The 24,440-nt window shown below is 47.0% G+C and overlaps 1 protein-coding gene across 12 annotated transcripts in view; it reads left to right on the top strand.

Annotated features, from left to right (window-relative positions):
• MSI2 (musashi RNA binding protein 2) overlaps nucleotides 1–24,440 on the top strand; it is a 379,844-nt gene that overhangs the window by 105,550 nt on the left and 249,854 nt on the right. For all 12 annotated transcript variants that reach the window (XR_016022877.1, XR_016022876.1, XM_088802145.1 and 9 more), the window contains exon 6: nucleotides 23,900–23,992. Coding sequence is in view for 10 of the 12 variants with exons in the window: in XM_088802145.1 (XP_088658271.1) it covers nucleotides 23,900–23,992 (93 nt within the window). In the remaining 2 variants the exon portion in view is untranslated. The remainder of the gene's footprint in view (nucleotides 1–23,899; nucleotides 23,993–24,440) is intronic.

Raw genomic sequence — 24,440 nt, 5'->3', positions numbered from 1 at the left:
GGGAGTCTGAAATAGGAATCTTTAACTTTCCAGTTCCTGCGTAACAGAAAGGCTTGTGGGGAGGAGGTTGGAATGGATGATGGACACCAATTTACCATGTCTCCTCAGCAATTTACTAAATAGGTCAAATGATAAGAGACATGCTTAAGTGCTATGTTATGGTCATGGAAGGTAAACCAGCCGAGAAACCAAAAACAGAAGCAAGAGAAAATTGTACAAAATATAAAAGACCGATAAAGAAAGAAGCTATGTGCAGAAACACGTTGTCATGCAGTGGCAGTACTACCTTGTATTGTTGTGGGATGTCATTTGAAGTTACATTGCACTTTCGCAGCCACAGGCATAAGTGGTGTGTGGTAATTTACTACTTGACGTGACTAACATTAATTTCAGGTCCAGATCCAGCCTGAGGATTGAAGGTTTCCCATTCAGCCCTTGAACTTATATGCTGATATTTGTCACTAAAACTTTAATTTCCTAACTATTTTTTCCTGCCCTTTTCCTGGTATTTTTTCCCTTTGTACTGCTGAGGAACCCTACATTCCCTCTCAACCAAGAAAACCACTTAGCAATAATTCTATGCACCGTTGACATTTGGGAAGTGGTTTAGGCAAGACGGCAAACAGAAAACAAGTCCCACGTACTGTTGAAACGATCATCGGGGTTTCCGTATTTTGAATATCTCTGCTGGGCCTTCATGTCACTCCTGAAAATTCCCCATACAGAGGAACAGCTCTGGTAGAAAACAATTTCTGAGCTTATAGAAACAGTGATAGAACAGAGGATTGTGTGCCAGGTGACATAGTGGATTTCTGAGCCGCTGTGGAGGCCAGGGGTTCATGGAGTGGGGAGAGAGGGGCTGTGAAGCCAGGCAGGGCTTCTTGGAATTGCTGAGGTTTGAACAAAGACTTGAAAGAAGAAATGGACTAGATAGACTGGGGGAGAATTAGGGGATGCTGTCTTCGTTTTGATTTTTGTTCCCTGTCCAAGTGCCTTGACAAGGACTTTAAAATAAAGCAGTTAGGGCCATTGTCCCTTGACTTGGTTTTGCTTTGGGTGGCAGTGGAAGCGTCTGCTGGCCGTGAATGACACCTTACGGACAGGCCTCTCCTCATCTGGAACATCACCTGGACACCTAGTGTCTTCAGTTTTCTCCTTGCACTTCTCACCTCCTGGGCACGCCCCCCCCCCCCCCCCCCCCCGATTTGTGTATTCCAAGGGAGGATGGCTTGGTGTTAAAGGCATCATGCTCTGTGCATTCATACATGTGTCTGGAGGACAGTGGGTGCCATACAATTAAGGAAAGGCACATAGATGTCAGTACTATTTTTGAACGGGGCTGGTGAGCTTTCAGCTCTGTTAGGTGTCTGGGCAAGTGACTTGCCATCTAGAAGCCTCGGTTTTCTCAGCTGTAAAGTAGGGATAATGATGAACCTTAGTTCATAGGGTTGGGAGGATTAAGTGAAATAATACACATAAAATGCTTAGTATTGAGCTGGACTCATGGTTCGCACTCTGTAAATGGCACCTCTCGTCGCTGCTGCCATCTTTCTTATTCTCCTGATCTTTACAGCCTGGAGAAGGGTTGGGACGCTCAACCTCTGCCTAAACAGGAATCCCGTTCTGATCCCAGGACACACAGCCCAGACATGACCTCCCTTTTGCCTGCTCTCTCTTTTCTTTCCCTCTCTCCTTTGCTGCTTCTTTCCCTTCTCTGTTTCCAATACTTTCTGTGTGCTTGATGGTAAAAGACACCCAGTCATTGCCATCTTGATGGAGAAGATAAACTGCACCCTGGACTGCATTCAAAAGAAGGAGTGTAGACAAATGGTTAGGAGTGTAGGCTTTTTTGGAACCACATTGCCTGGGCTCTGATTCTAGCTCTACTCTTTATAGCTCTGTTCCTCAGTCTCTTTTATTTGTAAAATGGGGATACTGATAGTTTCCACCTTATAGGGTTGTGGTAAGCATGAAATACGTCATTCATTGTGTGTGAGGTGCTTACAACAGAGCCCAACAGAGTGAGGGCCCAAAGAGGTTAGCTAATCATACCGATGATGGTGAAGACGTGACGTCACCTTGTCACAACCTCCTACACGAGACTCCCATAAAGACTGAAAACTGTGCTTAAGACATGCCAGTCTGGTGGGAGTGGGGAGCTGGTGTAGGGTACAAATGGGAGGTCAAGTTAGAGATGAGGGGTGGCTTTGCTCCCCTTCCCCCTTTCCTCCCTTCCACGTGGGTGGCCCTGACAGCTGAAGGATGCCGGTTCCCACAGTAAAGGCACACCGTGCCCCATTTGCTCATTCTTGCTCTGGCTGCCCAGGAGCAGCAGGCTGAGCCGGGCTGCCCTGCCTTTGAACTTGTGCTCACCTGCCTGCTTTAATTAGATGATATGGGGTTTCCCTTATCTTCCTGAGAGAAGATTTTTCTTTTCAGGTGATCGGCTATTGACGCCAATGGGGGATTAGAGTTTCTACTCCTGTTTCTCTCTGAGGCCCTGTTACAGGGTGTCTGAGATAGAAAAATCACATGTTTGTGCAAGTGATGGGTGAGTCGTTTGGGAGTCCATGAGACTGATCCCTCCAGTGCCTTTTCAGGTGTATAAAGCTCTTTTGCATATAATCTGATTTGATCCTGACAACAATGCTATAAACTACTGAGAATATTATCCCATTTCATAGATGGGGGAACTAAGGGCCCAAGAGATGGAGAATCTGGCTCAGGGTCAAATAGCTAACAGGTGACGGAGCTAGGAGCCAAATCCAGGTCCGGATCTAGTTCACTGCTCTCTCCTCTGGGTCATGCCAGGGGCCACTCTGACTCGGTTTTCAATAAGTCTGTGCTGTTGGTTCAGTTCACTTCAACACTGTGTTCCGAGAAGTGGTGTTAGCTGTTTGCACACCACCCCACACCACCCCACACCACCACACAATACGGTTTTTCCACCGGCCTGCACTTTAATCCCTTCCCCTGGGTAGGAAGTTGCTGAAAGGCACAGAGTCAGGGCATGTGAGATCCATGAGTTCTGGAGGTGGAGAAACTTTCGTTAGGTGAATTCACCAGTCGTCTAGTTTTTAGTTGGTGGTTTTTAATTCTCCTTTAGTTTGAGACAGGAGAAATAAAACCTCTGAGACCCACCACTGTCTTCCTAACCCCCCTTGAAGAGTGGTCTGTTGATGAGCAGCTGATAGGTTAAACATTCACATTCCAGAAACAGCGTCTTCATGTTTTGGGAAAATAGGGCTTCTCAGTTGCTTTCCACAATCAAGAATGTCTGCCTTTTGCCTACGACATGCCTTGCTGCTAAAACTTACATGTACGGGACATTCCACCCTCCCCTGAACTGCCTCCCCCACCAAGGGGAAGCACATGGTTATTCTGGGTGCCATTTTGATCCATAAGTGCCCTTTTTAAGGTGCTGGGGATAAGAGTCAGAAAATGAAGGCGTGACCCGGGCCTGACCTCAGTGATTAGTCCAATAATCGTTAACTCTGACTGGAATCAGGGCATCCAGTTCTCCGTGGCATTTGCTCAGCAAAGCTCCTGGGCTGTTACATCAGCCTCTCATGTTGCGTCACGGTGGCTGGCTCCTGAGATGGAATTCTCTGTTGGCGAAAGGGCAGGGAATCTGGAGCTGTGGCCAGGTGAACAGGGCTCCCGTACAATTCAGTCCAGCAAATGTTTGTGGAGAGCCTGCCGTGCTGAGAGCTTTAGGTCCATTCATCTTGGTGGCGATGTGCCCTGTGACAGTAGTCATGTAACTACAAGTACTTCACATAATATTTCTCTGGATTCGACAAACGGCAGAATTTGGGAAGAAATGCATTCATTTTTTCCCTCTGCTTTCCATCACTTACGAAAACTACAAAGCTAACTTGTTTTTAGAGGAGTAGGCCAGAGAAGAGGCTACAAGTAGATAAAGACCTCCCATCCCATCACTCATGTCGCCTCACAGACGGACGCCTTGGAGGAATATCTTCCTGAGTTCCTTTCTTAGTTTCTTACTTACCTCATCAAGTTTAGGGGCGTCGGCATGCCAGGCTTTGAGTGTGGGTCACTTGGACAGAAGGGTCTGGAGTGAGCCAGCCTCCTACGAGGAAGGAAGGCCTTACCCCAAACACAGAGCCTTCTGCCTGACTCTGGTATGAACTTGGAGCAAGTGAGATGGTAAAATGAGTGAAGCTGCATGCTTCTCCCACTGTGTGCGCACAGTACTGCCTGCAGTGAGTAGCTGGGCTTATTTCACGTGTTGAATGTCGTCATGATGAACTACTGGCCCATAGCCTAACATCCCTCCGATGGAGTTCAGCCACAGACACTCCATCTTGCTTTCACCCATTCTCACATTTTCTGCAACCCATCCTAAGTACTTATTTCACTCTTGATCTCAACAGATATACCCACCCACACCCGTCAGAACAAAACCTGTCATCCTCACCCACGCGTTTGTTTTCGTGTGTGGCTTTGCTCTCGGTTCATCCCACTTCTAGCTTCGAGGTGCCTGGATTTTGAGACTAATGGAGAAAAACCACCGCCCATCTCGACTGCTAATTCTGCTTTCCCCAAACCATTCTCTGTCTCAAAGTTCAGTTTTCCCAGGGGAGGCCTGTTAGCTCAGTTGGTTGGAGCGTGGTGCTGATGGCACCAAGGTTAAAGTTCAGTTTTCCTTCCTGCCCATCCTGGGCCCCGGGAGATGTCCAGTGTGTCCCTGTTACTTTACAGAAGGGTGTCTTTATTCAATTTGACTGTTGCTATTATGTGGCAACACATTCAATAAAAGTCGTGATTTATGAGATGTGTGTGGCTGCGGTTATTTTCTTGTTTTCTTTTCCTTTCTTTTTTTCTTTCTTCTTTCGTCTTTTTCCTTTTCTTTTCTTTTTGCTTTGTCATCTATAAGGGAGAGAAAAGCCAGGGCTGATAATTTCTTGGCACATCCTGTGTGCACTTAAGAATGTCAGCTGTCAGCCTGTCAGGAAGTTATTTCTTGGATTGGTTTCTCCCTCCTTTTACCCCTCCTCACAGTCCCCTCTTTAAACAGGCAGAGGCCTTGCTCCCTCCTGCAGGCTGGCGATAAGGGGATGGCTGGACACCACGGGGCACGGAGCACGGCCGCTGGTGTGTCCCTCGGCCTCTTACACTCCTCAGTGACTACATGTCCAGCACTCTGTCAGCTCTTGATTGCTTAATAGGAAGAGGCAGGCAGGGTCTTTTCAGGAGGTTTCCAGAATTTTCTTTGTTCTTGAATATAGCACCCCCAATCCTCTTAGTTTTTTGGCCTGGCCACTTTAGAAACCCTTTTTCTTTTTGTCATTTTCTTTTCTGTAAAGTATGTGCACGTTAGATAAAAGGCTCTTGAATAGAGGGCCTAGCATATTGGGTATTGGCTGCTGGAAATAGGCTAATTGGAGATGGAAGCAAGTTGTCACAAAGGTGCCTGTGGTGGGGGTTGGGGAGGACAGTCCCCAGTAAATGCCAGGTTGACTTTTCCCATCTCTCCCCGCCTCCTGTTTTTATTATTAGCTCTTTGCCAAATGCATCGTGTTTGTGGAGCCCTGCAGCAGAATTAACCAGGTTGTGCCCTGCAACTGGCACACCTGGTTAAGGCCTCATTCTGTGCCTGGAAAGGTTCCACGCTGAGCCCCCAGAGTGTGCATAAATAAGTCTTTAATCCACAGTGGGTGGCCGGAGAGGGACCTGGAAAGCTGGCCTTCTGAACTTGAACAGAGCATATACCCCTCAGTTGCAAAGGCGCAGTTTCGGAGGCAGAGCCAGGCAGACTTCCGTTTTGGTTAGGACACTCGGAAGAGCCACATCTTTCTGGCCCCCTAACAGTGAGCGCGAACTGGGAGCAAGGTGAGGAGCGTATGGGCGCCCACCAGGCTCACAGACGCAGATCTAGTCAGTGTGGAGGGGGTGGCCTGAGCCATTAGTCCATGAGTCCCCCATCCCCAACTGAGTGAACAAGGGTTTTGCCTTCTAGCTGCTTACCATCTAAGGGGGATGCTGCTTTTGTGAGTGCCCTGGATCCTTTGAATTTGAGTATTCTGTCACCTTAAGGTTAATCGGTTCCTGGTCACATACCTGCTATTGCCATGTATCTGTTACCTCATTGTTAGTCCTGCTCCATCATCCATCAAGACCCTCTCGGTTTCATTGTGACTTTCTCTCTAGCCTCCCGTGCACCCTGCTCCCGCCTCCCAGGGCATTTGCCATGGCCCTCTGCCTGGAATTCCACCCTCCTGTCACACAGGTCCCCACGCACCTGTGCTCCAGGGAGCGTGCTCCTGAGCCCCTCTAGGCATGTGGATCTTCCCTTTCCAGGCTTCTGGAATAACCTCCGTCTCCTTGCCTAGAAAACCCACCCATTTTTAGAGAGTCAACTCAAATATCAGAAGCCCTGCCTTGAAGCCTCTCCTGCTTTCTTCCTTTCCCCCAGGCAACGAAGCCTCTCTCCTTTCAACCCCACAGCCTGTTGCTGCGTCCTTTATGGCTGATTAACATATCTTTTCTCCTGGTCCTTTTTGTTCCTGTCCCATGTGCCTCACTGGAGGGTTAGACATTAAGGGCAAGAACAGTCGATATTAACTGCTGTCCAGTAGGACTTCCTGCAACAAAGGAAATGTAGGTTCTGAGCTGTCCATTACCTGGGGTGAATGAGCATTTGAAATGGGGCTAGTGCGACTTAGGAACTGAATTGTTAATGACACCTAATTTTAATGAATTTAAGTTTAAGTAGCCACAGGTGGCGAGTAGCTGTCCTTTGAGGACGTTGCACATGGTGTATCTTGCTTATCTTGATACTTTCAAAAGCCCTTGCACTGTGTTCCGCACATAAGACAAGCCTCATAAGGAATGAGGAAGGAAACGGGAATCACTTGGGTATGTAGTTACATTAGCTGTGTGTTCTTTGTCTATTTTCCACGCAATTTGATTTTTAAGTTAGATTCAATAGATTGTATACTTGAGCACCACCAATGCTTTGGGGGATACAAAGATGAATAAACATAGTCCCTTCCTGCAAGGAATGTGAACCTAATGGGTAAATATCTAGTGATAATGGGAAGCAGAATGAAATGAAGTGTCACTGTTCAGGAACAGTTTATATCCTTTGCGGGTATAGAGAAAGGGGTCACTTATAATGACTGAAGGGAGATGTGGAATGTCTTAGAATGTATGTTCGTTCGTTCGTTCATTCATTCATTCAGCAAATGTTGATTGACTATCACTATGACCCAGGTACTGGGAACATATCTATGAACAAAACAGACAAAATTCCTGACCTTACAAGGCTTACTTTCTGGTGGGAGGGAGACAGATGATAAAAGAAGTAAATCATAGAGCATTAAAAGGTAAGCTGTGAGAAAGTCTGAGGAGTGCTGAGGTGTGTGGTGGGACTGTAGTTTTCAAACAGGTTGGTCACAGAAGGCCTCGTGGAGAAGGTGACATCTGCGCAACGACATTTGGAATGAGGTATGAGGGTTTGGAGCCTCAGCATAGGCAAGGAAAAAAAAAGGCGAAAGGATATTCCTGGGCGAGGGTGCCTCTTGCATGAAAGCCTGGGGTTATAGGAAGTGCAAACATGGGTCAGAGCAGTGGGCTAGAGCGGAGTGCAGAGGGAAGAATGGAACCGGGGTTGCAGAGGTTCTTTGGAACCTAGTAGCAAAGGTTGAAACCTTGAAAACTGATTTTCGATGTTTCTGCAGATGTCCTATCTCCCTGATTAAAATATCAGCCCCCCCCCCCCCAAGGACAATGGTCCCATGTATTCTCATGTCTCTTCCTATAAAGTTTCATTGCAATGAACTGTTCAGAAATTGTGTTGATTAAGGGACACAATTAAAACCGTCTCTCCAAGATCAGGTCTCTCTTTTGACTTAATTGTACCACTGGCTCTTATTTCATTTTTAGGTCTCTCTTTGGTGCAGGCCAAGTACTCTCCAGGGTCCTGGGTGGCTCAGTCCTTGTGTTTTCACACTTTTCTTTGACCTATATCATCTTTGGGACACAAAAGGTTTAGGGAAGCCAGGCCTATGAGCAACCGAAACAGAGTAGAAAACCAAACAGGCGTTTGGAGGGACAGGCGTTTTGCTCAGAGACAGGAATGCCGTATTTCCCAGCAGGTCTGGAGACCAGAGACTTGCTGGTTAGGTGGGAAGAGTTGTCCTGGGTTGCACATGGTGCTTGGAGAACAACTGTGCATGATCATAGTTTCATATATGTCCTGAGTATTAAGAATCCAGATTTCACACAGGAAGAGAGGGGCACCTTTGGTGAAGGGCAAGAGAGGGCTTTTAAAACAAATTGCTTATCAGCCTGTTTTAAGGTGGCTGCTTGGAACTACTGATACTTATCATGATAAATGTATTAGATGTATTAGGTGTTACTGCTTGGGGGACTATTTCTCTCTAGGAGAAAAGCTGACTTTTTAGACTTCTGCTTTTCTAAAGACAAAGTTGGCCACAGCAAGCATATGGTGGTGTGCCTTGGGGCAGCTGTCATGTTATTGGGTACTTCTTCAGTGCCAGTTGCCATCAGCAATAAGGTTTCCCCCCAAATGAATACTCACAACTAACCACAGACTGCCAGGTCACTCTAGGGCTTGGCACACCGTTGGGTCTGTCTAGAAGAGTTGTTCCCGTGGCAGCTTGGAGTTCGCTGATGAGCTGCATGTAGGTGTTATTCCTGCAAATACTGAGATCGGTCATGGAAAGTGTGTAGCTGAGGTCTGGATCCAATGACACTGAAAACGGATTCCTCCGTACCTTTCTAGACATCTTTATGTTGTTGGATACTGTTGACCATTTCCTGCTATTCGAAATGCCCTAACTTGCATGCTACGGTTACCATTGCTCTGTAACAAATTACCCCCAAATTGAGCAGTTTAGAGCAACCATTGTATTATGTTCAGGGAAGATCACTGGGTCAGGAATTCAGACACGGCACAGCAGAGACAGCTGGTTTCTGCTTCACCATATTTAGGGCCTCCGCTGGGAAGACGTGAAATCTGGATGGTAACTGGATGGCAAAGGACTGGAGTCATCTGAAGGCTTGTTCGCTCATGTCTGGTGCCTGGCCAGGGATGACTTGAAGAATGGAGTTCCAACATGTGGTCTGTCCATGTGGCTGGGTTTCCTTACAACATGGCGGCTACAGGTAGTTGGACTTCTTACTCAGGGGCTCAGGGCTCCAAGTGTGAGTGCTCTAGAGAACAAGCTGGAAGCTGCAGTCTCTTTTATGACTCAGCCTTGGAAGTCACATACCATCCCTTCTGCTATTACTGTATTGGTAGAACCAGCCACAGGCTTACTGATATTCAAGGGAAAGGGCGTAGAGCAAGGGGCCATATGCCACAGTTTTTGTTAAATGTCTTAGAAACGTGTTTGTTTTTTTTCTGTCTTCTCTCCTGGTTCGTTGGCTATTGCTTTGGGTTTCTAAAAGATATTGGGATTCCTCCTGAAATTGTCCTCATCTCTGCTTTTACTTTGCCCTCTCATCTCATCCACACACATGATTTTATGGCCACTTAGACATTGGTGAAAGCAGTCTGGCTCATCTGTCCTGATCTTTCCCCTGAGCTCCAGAACAGACACACAAATTGTCCCATGGGCACAGCACATTCAGTATACCCAAACTGAACATTTTTATCGTTCCTCTGCATACCTGCTTCTTCTGCATTCCTTATCTCAGTCAGTGACACCACCATTGACTCAGCCACCCAGTAAATTCAAAACTCCTTCCTCTCCCTCGCCTCTGCATCTGGCCATTTACCCGGTGCTGATAATTTTGTCTCCTACTCTCTCTTAAATCTCTTCCCGCTTTGTTATGCAAAATATGCTTGCTTTAGTTCAGGGTTCCTTCGTCTTGGGCTATTATGATAAGCTTCTAACTGTCTCACAGTTTCTACAGAGTGACTTATCTAAAACACAAAGTTGGTCATGTTATACCTCTGTTTAAAATCGCAGACCCCTTGTTTGAAGGATGGAGTCCAATTTCCTTGTATGGTCTACAAGACTCTGTGCTCCAGTGCTTGCCTCCATTCTTACCTTCCAACAAACTCTCCTTTCCACTTGGTTTCTAGCAGTGGCAAACTTTTAGTGCCTGAAACAAACGGTGGTATTTCATGCCATTGTGACTCTGCCTGCCCTTCTTTCTTGTCTTCCTGGAAAATTCCTGCCCATCCCTTAAAACCCTAGCGAGGCATCTTCTCTTTGAAGCCTTCTCTGACTCTCTGGACAGAGTTTATCATATTTCCTTCTGTTTTGCATACTGCTTCCATTGTGTGTTTTCATCAGGCCCTTGTGAGATCATTGAGGGCAGAGAACTAAATCCTTTAGTTTGGGCTCCTACAGCCTGGTGGGGATTAGGTCGTCGTCATTAACGTTTGATGTTGCATGGTCATCAGGGGCAGTTTATACAGACCCTGGACATTGTCACTGAATCTGTGATTGCCAGGGGTTTCAGGCCCCTCCCTGTTTTACTTGACCTTTCAAGTGGTTTCTTATCAAGAGTCACCAATTGTCCTTTTTACATATATAAAGATACCCCTACCAAATTGCCAGCTGTGTGTGTCCAGCTAGGATGGGGAGATTTGTCTGACTCAGACCAACAGGACCTTTCCGTTGCAATGCTGTCTGTGTGTTCTGTGGCTCTTGAACAGGACTGGCCAGCTGTTCTTCTTAGGAACTAGGCCTTTTATTTCCTTCGTGCTCATGCCCGCTTAGCAACCAGGAGTTGCAAAGAGAGGTGACAAGGAGGTGCCAAGGGACTTTGAATCATCCAAAAACCGCGTAATTCAGAGCAGGAAATATTCTTTCACTCATTTGTTCAACCCATATCGATTGAGCGCCTACTGTGTGCCAGGCCTTCTTTTAGATGCCGGGAATACAGTGGTGAACAAAATAGACAAAAGTCCTTAACTTTATGAAGCTTCCATTCTGGGGAGGTGAACTGATCTCGGCCCTCTCTTATGAAAGGCTTCCATTCGGCAGTGGTGGTGGTGGTGGGGGGGCAGGTGCAGGTGTCCTGACCACAGCTGATTTGGCTTTTGAGTCTCTAGCTCAGTACCTTATGCATAGCAGGCACTGAACAAATGTTTGTGGAGGGAATAAGTGAGTATTGTTGGACAAATGAGGTTTAACTGGGCATATTTTCCTTCCTTGAGGGAAGGGAACTAGATTTCATTAAGTACTTGCCAGGTGCAGGGCACTTTCCCCACAGAAGATCCTGGTCTTCCAGGTAGAAGTGCCCTTCAGAGAGAGACGGTGTGCCATTTGCTGGGCTGTGTGGCTGATTTGACAGCCCTCCAGAGTGAACTACAAAGTGAGCCCTCCACGTTTTGGCTGACAGCTACGGGTCCCCCGTTAACTCTTTGCCTCAATAAATAGCCAGCCCAGACAAGTTAGCTAGGTTGGGTGCGTTGGGCAACATATCTTTTCTTTCTCTCTTTTCCATTGTTTGGTGGCCTAGTGCAAATTTAAATAGAACAGACATCACGACTATAAAACATCTGTAACACTACACATTTAGTAAAATTCCTGGCAGCTTGAATTCTGTTTGGTGATGTTTTTGCTGCAATTATTGTCTTATTCCTCCCCCCACTCCTCTCACACCCCATTCATCTCTCTAGAAAATCAAGTTTTCTTTGATATGATGATTTATAGAAATATGTTCTGGAAAGCACAGATATGTTACGATGTTGGCATAGCAGAGAAATACTACCTCTGAGACACGGGCAGCTTTATCTTTTTTAGAGGATGACCTCCCACATGTGGAACAATCTGTTAGTCTTTGTAGGGTTTGGGGTAAGGGGCTGCCGAGGTTAAGGTAGATAAAGACCCTGCTTTACGTGGAACTAGCATCCTTTCTGCTGGGGCATCTTCAACCCTTGAAATACTGTGGTTTCTCAGTACCACTGCTGAGGGTGTGGGGTGATGTAGGGTGGTGTCTAAGGAATCTGAGGGAAGTAGAATCGTAACAAGTAGCCATCACATTTGTGGAGAGTGCCTTTTCCAAGTGCTTTTCCTTCTGTTGTTTAGTCTGCAAGGCAGGCAGGGAAGGTTTGATCCTCATTCACAGAAGAAGAGGTAGAGGTGAAGTCACGGGGGGTGGGGGGAGGAATGGGGGGTTGGAGAGGAACTTAGTGTGCCTGTCATTCTAGCCCTATGCTGAGCACATGTCATGTCTTAGCTCTTTTAATCCCATTTTGTAGAGGGAGAAACTCAAGGTCAGAGATGCTCAGTCATTTGCCAGGGTCACTAATATATATGTGACAATTGAGATTCCTGGGATCCCCCTCTGTCTACTCTGTCACTCTGTCACTTGGCCTATTTAGGGTGCTAGGGTTGGAATCTTGTCCTCCCATCTCCAGAATTTCTAAATTTGATGTTCTTTTCAGCTTTCAAGGCCCTCTTGGATTTAGAAAGATCACCTTCTATCTCTTGAGAGGTGAGGCTGTTAACAAAAGGTGGAGAGACTTGCTCGTGATTATCTTAGCTTCCCTCTTTCACTTGCAAACACTTCTTTGGGTCTCCCCATTTCCCTCAAAGGAAGTTTCTTGTGGCACGGGGCAAGACCAGCACATGTTGGGGGAAAATTTGACTTTTTTTTTTCCTCGACAGACAAAATTTATGACCTAACAGATGGCTGAGTGTGTTTCCAAATACGACCATACCAAGGGTGCAACGCGCTTATCTCTCCTTATTTTTTCCCCACCTTCCCTCCCAACCCCCTGGATGTTTCTGGAACAGTAGAATGGCATAGCAGGGAAGGCCTTCTGATGGGGGAGCTGAACCCAAGCCACACACTGGTCACTGGGACTGATGTCTAGGTACCTTCCTTCCAGTTTGTGTTTTTCTCGCCACTCTTACTTGTGCCTCCTTGCCCACATCTAAACATTCAGGTGACTCAACCTGCTCCCCTCCCCCTTTCCTCTTTAACGCCTGATTGAAGAGTTCCTCCCCTGTTTAAACCCTATGGAGGTTTCTGTTGCCTTCTTGGCCCCTCTCCTACTTGCATATCATCGACACCTTGTGCTGCAGACTTTCAGATCCACTTGCAACCCTTCAGCCAACATTGCAGATGCGACAGCCTCTGCAGGGGAGGCCCTTCTCTGCTTCCTTTCCTGGCTGCCCCCTGCTGACCTTTGAGCTTCAAGTCATGCCCAGTCCTATGCCTCCAAAACCCCTATGCTCCAATAGCACAGCTTTTTACTTAACTTTAAGCACCTTTGGAGCAGAGACCAGGTCTTGTTCCACTTAATATTCACAGAGTTTAGCACAGTGCTTGGCACATAGTAGGTCCTCAAAACACATTTGATGAGAGAATGAATGAATGAGTATGGCTGACCACCAGACACACTCCTCTGTGATTTACCTTCTCTTACCCTCTTGATCTTCATTTTCGCTCTTCTGAGACTCCAGCAAACACTGTTTGTGCGCCTACTTTGTGCCAGGTGCTTTTACATATTTACTTCTTGTGATGCTTATAGCAGCTCTCTGACATATAGGTATTACGCCCACTTTACACATGACTCACATAAAATTACACAGCTAGGGAAGTGGCTGAGCTGGGACTCAGTCCCAGGCTCCTTCACTGTTCCGGGCTTTCCCCCCCTCTCATGCTCATGGTGGTAATAATGGAAAACAATCTTTGCTTTCTTGAGGTCTCCAGTCCCCCCACCTTTTCTCCCTTAAGATGGCAGAAGCTGCTTCTTACAGAGCCCTGATTGCACATTAGAATCTTCTGGGGGATGTTTGAAAAAAAAACAACAACTGATGCCTGGGCCTCACCAATGGAATCAGAATTCCTGAAGGTGGGGCCCCGAGTCAGGAGTTTGTGATGACTCCCCAGGTGATTCTAAGATGCAGCCAGGTTGGAGCACTGCTGCTCGATGGAAGTGTCAGTGAGCCTGCAACTTGGCTACGCTCCGTGGATGAGGTAAAACTTGCTCATCAAGAACTGATTGCTGGGTGCTTCTAAAATATGTTAATGAAGGTAATCAAGGCTAAGGGTTAAGGCTGCCGTTTCCTTCTTTTCGTGAAATCAACTGGAGGGCTTGGGGGATGGAACGCCCTGGCTTCAGAGCCTGCCTACCAGCAAAGGTTTTAGCCTTTCTCTTCTAAGAGCCGTTTAGTTGTTGCTGGTGACAAAGGCCTTCATTCGCAGGTAGCCCCCCGTTTACCAGAGGGGTGAGTTCTAGAAGTCATCTCTTGGGCAGTCTTCCCCGGGATACAGTGGCACCCCACCCCCAGAGCTTGTGTTTCCTTAACCAAGGGTCTGCACTTCTGCCTGTCCCTTCTGACATGGCTTCTCAGCCTGGCCTTTGAGGTTTCCTCCCATCATGTGGAGCAGGCAGAGGCCTTCCAAGATGGCAGGTAAAGAAGTAGGGATTTAGTTTTGGTTCTAAGAAACTTTGAAATGCTTTAACTTCGGAAACCATCTCTCTGGTAGTTGCTTCCCAGGTGACCTGAAATGTTTTAGGAAAAGAACACTGTGGGAATTAGGAAGGGATGCTCTGAACTCATCCCCGTAGCTGTGTGTTCATAAACCCCGAGGCCTGCACACGGGCTGGCTTCAGTCACCCTGACCATGGCTTGTGAGAAGGGCCTCAGGCACCTCTCAGCCTGGACATAGGTGTTGAGGAGCCTCGAGCTGGGGGAGAAGCTCTCAGGCAGGTATGTGTTGGAGACAAGCTCAGGAGTTGTTTTTCCTTAGTGCCAATGCTGTAGGATACAGGAACTTCCTGTGGGCTGTTTTCTTTGAGTAATAATTTCACATCTGCTGTTTCAGTCTGTGTTAGACCGAGGTCTTATGCCCATATTTCAAAGGCGGAGACTGAGGCCCAGAGCTGTTAAGAGACTTGACCTAACCTCATCTGACCAACCAGGGTCAGTTATTGAGTAGGTCTCCGTATGCACAGATGGGCTTGAAAATGCAAACCCAGGTGGACAGGGAGACGATATCTTAAACTTCTTGTTCTTTCATTTGGATCATTTCTCTGAGGCAGAATCACCTTGGGCCTATGCTTTAGCCAGGGGGCCCGAGACAGTCTGTGTCACCATTTCTAGGGCCTTCCTCCTTACCGTGAGTCATGCTCGGCACCTTCAGAAGAATTCCACCCTGGCTGGGCGAACTGGGCTCCCACTGCTGGAGTGACAGGCACAGATGGAAGGAACTGAGTTCACACCGGCCTGCCAGCCTGTCTGGCCCTTCTTTCCCACCTCTGTCTGAGGTTTATTAAGAATCAGCTTTGGCTCCTTTTGCATGTACCTCTTTCGTATGCAGAAATGCATGGCTTCCTGGCACATTGAACAACAGTAAAGGGTACTAATTTAATTTTGTTTAGCACCGCTGTAAAAATGATGGGTTTTAATCGAATGTACGTATTGGTCATCATTTGAACGCTGATGTGTCTGTGGGGTCTCCCACATTGTGCATCTCACTCTGTGGCGAGTATGGGGGGGCGGGGTCTCTGAGAAGGATGGACTAATGGAAAAATTACCTGTGAATGCAGAGTAGCTCAGTGCCTGTGATTGGGCTGATGGCCAGCCAGCCACCTCACTCAGTATCAGTGGATGCCTGCGTGGGTCATGATCCTTAATTTCCTGTGCTTTCCAAGGCAACACTCCATCTCCGAACCTTTTTCTGTTACAGCCCCCAGCCCCCAGTCTGAGTGGCACAGTCTAGGATATTACTCTCTGATACCAATCTGTGGACAGGTCAGCCTTGCTGGCTGCAGCTTTCCCCCCAAGGGTAAGAGGAAGTAGTATTTTTAAAATTAGCCTGGAAGGGAGCCAGGTAGAGGGCTCTGAGATGAGGGGGGAGCGGGGGGAGTCTGAGCTCCTTGACAAAGCAGTCTGATCATTTCATTACAAGATCACCTCCTCCTTTAGGTGAGTTACTGTTGTTTTAACCAGAGGTAATGTTATAAGCTGACTATGTCGGATAATTGTGTGTAAATTATATTCTGGCCCCACATAGAGGAAGGCTGTTTTTTTCCTTCCAATTTGAAAGCTGTTTAGAGGGACTGCCAAATTGTATTCTGAACCCTCGTGCTCTCTGGCTAATAGCTATAGACGGGGAGAGAGTACTCTAAGAAACATTTGGGGTTATATTTATAATTTGTTTTTTCTGAAGTGAAATTAATTTTTGCCATTGGCAACATCATGTATTGTTTCACTTTTGTCTAATGGTCAACTGGGGGGAATTGAGGCCCACAAGATGACCTGGCGGAGGGACGAAGCAGTGGGGAGCACACTGTCTTGCACACTTTTGGGTTTAGTTTTAGTCCTTTCTGCATTCAGACGCTCAACTTTTAGGGATCGTCTTGGTCTGTCATGAAGAAAACCAGCTTTCTTTATACAATTTACCTATTTAAAGTGTAGTTCAGTGGTGTTTAGTATATTCGCAGATGTGTGCACCCATCACCAGTCAGTTTTGAGAGCATTTTCGTCACCTCACAAAGAAACCCCATACCTTTTAGGTATCACCCCTCTTTCTCTCTCCCAGCCCTAGTAACTAACTGCGAATCTAGTGCCTCTACCGATTTCCTTATTATGAACTTTCATGTGAGTGGAATCATACAATATGTGGCATTTTATGCCTGGCTTCTTTCACTTAGCACAACGTTCTCAAGATTCAGCCATGTTGTAACATGTACCAGTACTTCATTCCTTTTCAGTGGTTGAATAATATTCCATTATACAGATATGTCACATTTAAGGTATCCATTTGTCCGTTGATAGACATTTGGGTTGTTCCACTTTTTGACCATCGTGAACAATGCTGCTGTGAACATTTTATGTAAAAGGTTTTAGGTAGACAAGTGTTTTCATTTCTCTCCGGTATATACTAGCAGTGGAATTGTTGGGTCATCTAGTAACTACGTGTCATTGTTAGAGGAACTGCCAGACAACTTTCCAAAGCAGCTGCGCCATTGTACATCCCCACCCGCTGTGTCTGGTCTGTCCCTTTTGCCTCTTTGTTTCCAAATTGAAAAGGGCAGCTCAGGCTTGCTCCTCAGTTGTGCCTTTCTGTTGGGAAGAAAGAAGACGACCCACTTGCAAATGAAGGTGTAGGAGATTTTAGTGAATAGAAGAGGTGAGCTTTTGACTCTTTGTCACTCCCAGTGCTGTGTGACTTTGGACACTTCACATCTCTGAGCCTCAGTTTCCTTGACTGTGGAAGAGATGCTGAGACCTGCCCTAGGATTAATATGAGTCCTCAGTAAGGCCGCTCATGAGAAGGGCACAGCCCAGGGCCTGCCCACAGTGGGCCCACAGTGAGGGCAGAGCACTCTGAGCACGAAGGAGACACAGGTACCAGTAAGGGACAAGGGCTTCCGATAGGGGACGAGGACCTTTTTTACTGTCTCTTGGATTTTGTGAGGTAGGAACCTGTCGCAGTGGAAGCTCTGGCCTCACTTCTATGGTATGTTTTGTCAGAGGCGCTTAAGTGCTTGGGTAGCCTTTGGGTTGCTTCTCTTTCCAGTTTGCCTTGCTCTGCCTACTCCCTCACCTCCTTACCTTCTGAGGCAAATGTGTCCTCCCCGGGGCCTCAGCCATAGGGGGTAAGCAGTGATGAGTGTGACGTGCTGGCCCTGGGAGGACAAGTTCAGATTGTCACGCGTGTGGGAGTAATGTTCTCCTGCCCGCGATTGGTGGAGAGCTTCCAAGGGCACTGCCATTTCTCTGTCACCAAGAGAAGGTGAGGCTGAGGCTGTGCTGTCCTAGGGCCTCTCCCAAATAGGTCCCTGTATTAGCTTCCTAGGGCTGCAGTAGTAACAAATCACTACACGCTGGCTGGTGTGAGCAGCAGGAATGGGTTCTCTCACCGTTCAGAGGCTAGAAGTATGGTGGTTTTGAGGGAGAAACTGTACTATGCTTCACTCCTAGCTTCTGCTAGCTGCTAGCAGTTCTTGGTGGTCTTAGGTTTGTAGACACAGCAGTCTAGTTTCTGCTTCCGTCTTCACATGACCTCTTTGTGTCTCCTCTCTTGTCGTAAGGACACCCGTCATTGGATTTAGGGCTCACTCTATTCAGGATGATTTCATCTCAAGATCCTTTGCTAATTACGTCTGCAGAGACCCTATTTTCAGATACGATTACATTCTGAGATTCCCGGTGGGCCTGCATTTTGGGAGGACTCTCGTCAACCCACTATAGTCTCTCTTCCACATGTGATTCCAGAAGGTACTTCTCCAAAGAGAAGTACCTGACCTGTGTTTTGGTTGGAGTTTTGCCACTGGATTTAGATGGGATGGTCGTACTGGTGGTGATGGTTGTGGTGTTGGTGGCAGCGAGGTGGTAGTTTAGGGAAGGAGAAAAGTACTGGGAGAACTTAGGAATTTTAGAGGGCTGGCCCCTTAGAGCAAACAGCTAGGAATGGGGTGTTGGAGTTTAGGACTTCAGAGACATCCATTAGCCCTGATAGAACTTCTTTGCCATATAAACGTTGGGATGAATTCTCAAATGCAGAGTGACACAGGAGAACTGACGTGTTGCCAATAGCATGCAGTGTCATCCTAGAATCAGCAGAACAAAGTGCTCACCTACCTCAGACTCTGGGATGAAATCAGGTGGTATCAGCCAGCTTATCGCTTCTCCCTCGTCACCGCCTTGGCTTTAACTATCAATGAATCATCCCTCTGGGACTTGATTTTTCCATCTGCGTCATGGGGATGGTGGTTTACAAGAGCCGGGCTAGCACTCGCCTTCTAACATCCTTCCTGGGTTGTCCCGCCTTGGGGGTCCCCACAGATGAGAGAGCATCTGTCACCAAGCCTGTGTCCCTGGACGGTGAAGATGGCTTATATTTTTTCACCAAGGGGAGTTTGAGCGCTTTTCAGGAACACGATGCTGGCAAGAGCAGACTTAATTTCTCCACGCCTCTCTCATATCCATGTGTGGCTCTTCAGAGCCATTGCCTGCCTTTCCATACATTGGTCAGGATTAAGAAATATTTGTCATTGTTTTCTTGTGTGACAGCTAATATCTTTGGACCAGTGCTGTTGGAGCTGTTTTCTCTTTCAATCTCATTCTCAAGTGTAATTTCTCTTTTCACCTCCCACCTTCTGATTTCAACATATACACACACACACACACACCTACACACCTACACACCTGCTGTATCCTATTTCATAAAAATACAACCAGTGGCCCCACTCTGAGTGACCATTTCAGATAGCAACACATTTTTTAAAAGGGACTTTTTGAAATGACAAAAGCCAGCTCTCTGGTTAGAGTCAGGAAGGTGGAGTGTTCTTTGTAGCTCCAGTGAGCAGCTGGCTTTGGCCAGTTCTTACGTGTAAACAGCAATTTTCCGAACTGGAATGGGTGCTAGGGTTTTCACTATGGAGCCAAGAGGTTTGTGGAGAGCAGTGATGTTTAGTTAAATTACTGGTCTCGATGCAAAACTTTGCAGCAACAAGTTGTGCAAGTCTGAACACTCTCCCCTATGTGTCACACACACACACACACACACACACACACACACACACACCCTGCTTCCTAGAGTGCTGCCCTAAACCATAAAAGGAGGGCATCTGTTGAGGGAGGGGGCTGTCCCCTAAATGGTGCAGGGCTCTTGGTGGGTATCTAGTGTCTCTCAGACTGGAAAGCATTCACATACCAAAGTGTGTTTTGCAACCCCTCCACCTAAAACTCCAAGCAAAGGAAATTTAAGATCAATTTCCTAATGGATTTTGGGCTGAGCTCTCTCTGGAACAGATGGGTGGCTCTTTCCATCGAGGTGCACTGTGGGCTGAGCAGGCCGGCTGAGCATTCTGGTGTGCAGTGGCTGGCTTCCCTGTACCTGTGTGGTTAAGAACCGTGTCTGTGTGAAGGCTGTGGGTTAGGAAACAGTTACCCGATGTGCCTGACACAGGAAGAAAACACAGGTGGCTCTCTGCATTGTGGGTGGAGAGAATTTTTTGTAATGCAAAGACTGTAGAGCCAGGGAGCCGTTGGGTAACTTGTTCTGCTCACTGTGTCCAAGGTCAGAAAAGGGTTCAAGTTCTGGGAGTACCAGATGGGTCCTGGGGCAAATAGAAGCCAAAATTCAAGTATTGGGAATAGATAGTTACCCCCAAACACATACACACACACACACACGCACACACACGCACACACACACATACACACGCACACACGGACACAGAAACATCGGTGGTATTGATGGGAATTTGAGGACCTCTGTTTAGTCCCCTGAGACCATGGACGCAACATCCCAGCCCTGCCCCCTTCCTGCCCCGTCCTCCTTGGCAGCCATGGAAATGGAAGGGCACTGGAGGGAAATTGTGGGGGCTCACTTTTCTTCCCACCTTCTAAGTTCTTCTAGCCGGGCTGATGATCAAATGGACAGAGACAGATTAACAGGAGAAAATCAAAGTTGTAATATATGCGCATGGGGGTTTCGGGGGGTCCTCTGCCTGCCTCCTGAGTCCCCCTCCAGAATGCAAAACCTCAAGCAGTCCACAGTCCATTTAGCAGTGATGCCGGGAGGATGCCCACAGTAAATCACTCCCATTTCCCCCATGTGCCCCTGGCGGGAGAGATCACCGTGAGAGCCCCCCGAGCCCCCCCAGCTGTGCTCCCTTCTCCTCCAGCCCAGACATGGGTGAGCAGCTAAGCAAGGCGGGCACATCTTCCCACTGGCCTTTTCACATTTGGAAGGCTTTGATGCAACCAGTTTCCTTTTAGTGTTTGCTGAAGAGTGGGATCCATCACTGCCTCTGAGCTGGTTCCTGGAGAGGATGTTTTAGTACCTTGGACACTTTGGATCATTGTTTGGGGCCTGGGATTTCTCATCCTTCTTTTTAAAAAAAAAAGTGTTTTAAATACTGTTTGGGACTATGTAGATTTGTAGCTGGGCGTCTGCCCTAGTGTTTAGGGCTCTGTCTTGGCAAGTTTATGGCTACAGGGCAACGGTGGAGGATGTAAGAGGGAACCTTTTCATTTAACCAGTTACTGGGCAATGAACATTCTGTTGACTTCTGTTATTTGGAACAAAGACACTCGGTCGTTTAATTCTCTGGGTCCATGTGAACGTTTGGAATATGAATAGGGCCTGCTCTATACCCACCAGGCCCTAAACCATGTGTAAACGAGACCATGGGGTTCATTTTCTACACTGCCTCTGCAGAGTTTCTTGAAGTTGAGGACTCCATTTGCATTTGCAGATCATATTAGTGTTTCTTTATAGATATTTAATTAACTTGGTTGTGGTAAAAAAAAAAAAAGGAATGAAAAGTCTGAAATGAAACTATGGGGAGTCTTTCCTTGTCTAAAATCGCGTAGAGATGCAGGAGAGTGTTTTTGAAATTATAGTGAAGAGAATGGGGCAAATAAGAGTAGATTTCTCAGAGCTTTTTGTATAAGGTGTTTTTCTGCTGCACATTGGGTCTGAACTTAAAGTATGAATTTAGCACTTGAGTTTGAATTCAGTTACAGTGACCATTTATTTAGCATCTCCCTGGTGTCCTGGTAGACACTTGGGCTTAGCTTATTTAATTCAGTCATAATAGCAACCTCGCGTGGTAGGATAATTATTGTAGCTCTAAGTTTTAGTGGATTAAATTCCATATTATATTAGAATGTGAGCTCTAGCACCTAAACACTTAATATATCTGTTGAATGAACACATTACGAAAGTTAGGTCGGTAAAATTGGGTGATTTGTGTGCGAGTAAGGAGAGACTTAAATCTGGAGAGGGCCTGGTGGAGTGTCACCATAAAGGTGGCCTTGACCCACTAGGGAGACTTGAGAAATCGATAAGAAGGTAGATGGACAATAAGGTGCCGAATAAGGTGCCCACTGCTTAACGAGAGGTTTTTGGAGCTTGGTGGTGTGGACATTGTGGGCTCTTCCTAGAATACCCTCATGTACACGAGCTTATCTGACCTCCCATTTGTCTGAAAGAGACGAAACTCAGTAAATCACAGCTTTAAACACAAGTGCAAACCACTGCATGACTCTCACGGCCAACAGGAAGTTGCTAGGACAGTGTCCTCTTAAAATAGTTCAGGAAGTCCACTGTTTTCCAAGGATATCGCCGTCGGGGCTCAGTCAGCCGGCTGCGGTGGCACCCATCCCCTCTGGGAGCCGCGCAGCTAATGCGTCAGCTCCTTGAAGCCTGGGAGTCACCTCCGTCGTGGCCATCGTGCCTGCAGATTCATGGGAGTTCAGGGTTAGGTGGGACCTAGAGTTCTGGGCCAGGCTGTCACTTTGCAGAGGACAGAACCCAGACCTCAGAGTGAGTCCTATCCAGGCTCACATCCAGATGGAGACATAGAAACAGGTTTCCAGTCCCTTTATGCTCCTCATCTTAGCCTGCCAGTAACCACTGTGCCCACTCACTACGCGTCACTCAGCTGAGCCTCTCCTGTAGGAGGTGGGTTGGTTGGTTCTTTCTCTCAGCAAATGTGTCAGGGGCCTTGGTGATAACAGTGGTTCAGGCAGCCATAGCTCTGCACTTTGGTATCGTGTATCAAATTATAATAGACATATGTGACATTGTGGTTTTTCTATATTGTTCCAAGATGTATCTCATTCCTTTATTTTTGGGTTTCAGTCATGTTTTGCTTTGTACGTTCTCATCAAACATTTCTCCCCAGCTTTATGGAGTTATAATTGACAAATAAAATTGTAAGATAAAGTGTACGACATTATGAGTTGATAGTACCTAAATATTGTGACAGGATTCTTCCCATCAAGTGAAGACATTGTGCTTTTATTATATGCAACCAAATGGGTGACACCCTGTACCCACTGAGTTTTTATTTTTTTATTAGACTTGGGGGAAAAAAAAACATACCACATAGCCTCAGTCTTCAGAATGAAATTTATTTTCTTTTTTCTTTTTGGCTCCTACATGTAGGATTTTTGGTCTCTGCTCTCAACTGTTTATGTCATGGAGCTTCCTTCTTCCTTTGCCTTGGAACTGGTGGATTTCTGAAATGTGGCCACACACATTCGTTTTTGCATACACCAAACATTTGTCGGCTCCGTGTGCCTGGCCCTGGACGTGGTGTTGTGGGGGGGTGCTGAGAGGAATCAGGAGCTCACTGTCTGGGGGAGACGTAAAGAAGATGGGATTATCAGTGATTTGGGTACTAGGTGGGAAGGAGTGAGTTCTGTGAGAGGCGGATGGATACACTGTTACGGGCATCCAGAAAAGGGAAGAACAGCTGCTGGAGGGGGCGACTGGAGAGGTATTTCGAATTTTGGAGGAGGTTGTTGGATCTTGGGAGGATGGCCATTACTAGCCATGAAAGATTTAGGCACGGAGAGGGATTCCGAGGAGAACGACCTATATGGACAAAGGTGGAGACCTGGGCTTGACTGAATCATGAGAAATCAAGATGGAAAGGGGACTGGGGACTGAACTTGCGGTGGGGGGAGGGGGGTCCTTGTGTGAGGCCAAAGTCTGTCTTCTTGTCAGATATACACTGGCACCCAGAACAGCTCAGCATATACAGTCCACACACATTTTTTAATTACGTGTAATTTTCTTATTGACAAATTCTATGGGTACTTGCTGGGCAGTGGATGTTTCGTAGTTCTGTTTTCAGAGCTCTTGGGTTTAAATAGCTTTGACACATGACTTTTCTCTGTGCTAGTACTTCAGAATGAAGCTGTGCATTATGTACCAAAGAGGTTCTGACATCCATTCTGGGTCTGTGTGAAACTTGAGCCGTAATGCTGTGGCCTGAAGGCCTAAGATATCCACAGTGACTGTCTCCAGCATCCAGAAACATCTGAAGGGCCCTTTCCATGCAGTTTGAATCTATCGAAAATTGCCTTTCTAGAGAAACGTGGAGAGTGGCTTGTTTCAGCATCTTAGGGAGCATTGCTTCAGATAACCTGGTTAACCCATGTCCTCCTCTTGTCATTTCTTGCAGATGGTCACAAGAACAAAGAAAATATTTGTAGGTGGATTGTCTGCGAACACGGTGGTGGAAGATGTAAAGCAATATTTTGAGCAGTTTGGCAAGGTAAGCGATTGCATGGGTCGGAGAGCATGTACGTGCTCAGTCCTTAGAAGAGGCTGTCGTGGTCACTGCCTTTGCCACAGCTGTGTCCTCAAGAACCTTGTCTTTGAACTTGGCCATCAAGATTTAAGTGAAATTTCAGCAGGAGCCGAGATGGAAGAGCCCGGCTTGTGGTTGGCATGGCGTCCCGTGTGCCTGCAGGAGCAGACAGAGTGGCCTTTGAGTGCGGTGGTGCTGGCATTTGCTGGCCACGTGGGGTCTGGGCTGGGAGCTGGCGGTGGCAGCAGCTGGGGAGGGATGCAGGACTGAGTCACCGGGCAGGAGCGCCCACAGAAGCTGCTAGAGGCCTGTGAGTCCATGCTGGGCTTCATTCTGTGCCTTTCTGGATAATGCATTGAGAGAGGGGAGGCTCCCTGGGGCCCTTTACAGCTCAACCAAACCCTCCCCTGTC

The sequence above is a fragment of the Rhinolophus sinicus genome, chromosome 12 (assembly GCF_057876585.1).
Source record: "Rhinolophus sinicus isolate RSI-liver-muscle chromosome 12, RSI-T2T, whole genome shotgun sequence".
NCBI classification, from domain to species: Eukaryota; Metazoa; Chordata; class Mammalia; order Chiroptera; family Rhinolophidae; genus Rhinolophus; species Rhinolophus sinicus.
Note: the sequence above shows the minus strand (reverse complement) of the source record. Positions and strands in the feature narration are given on the sequence as shown.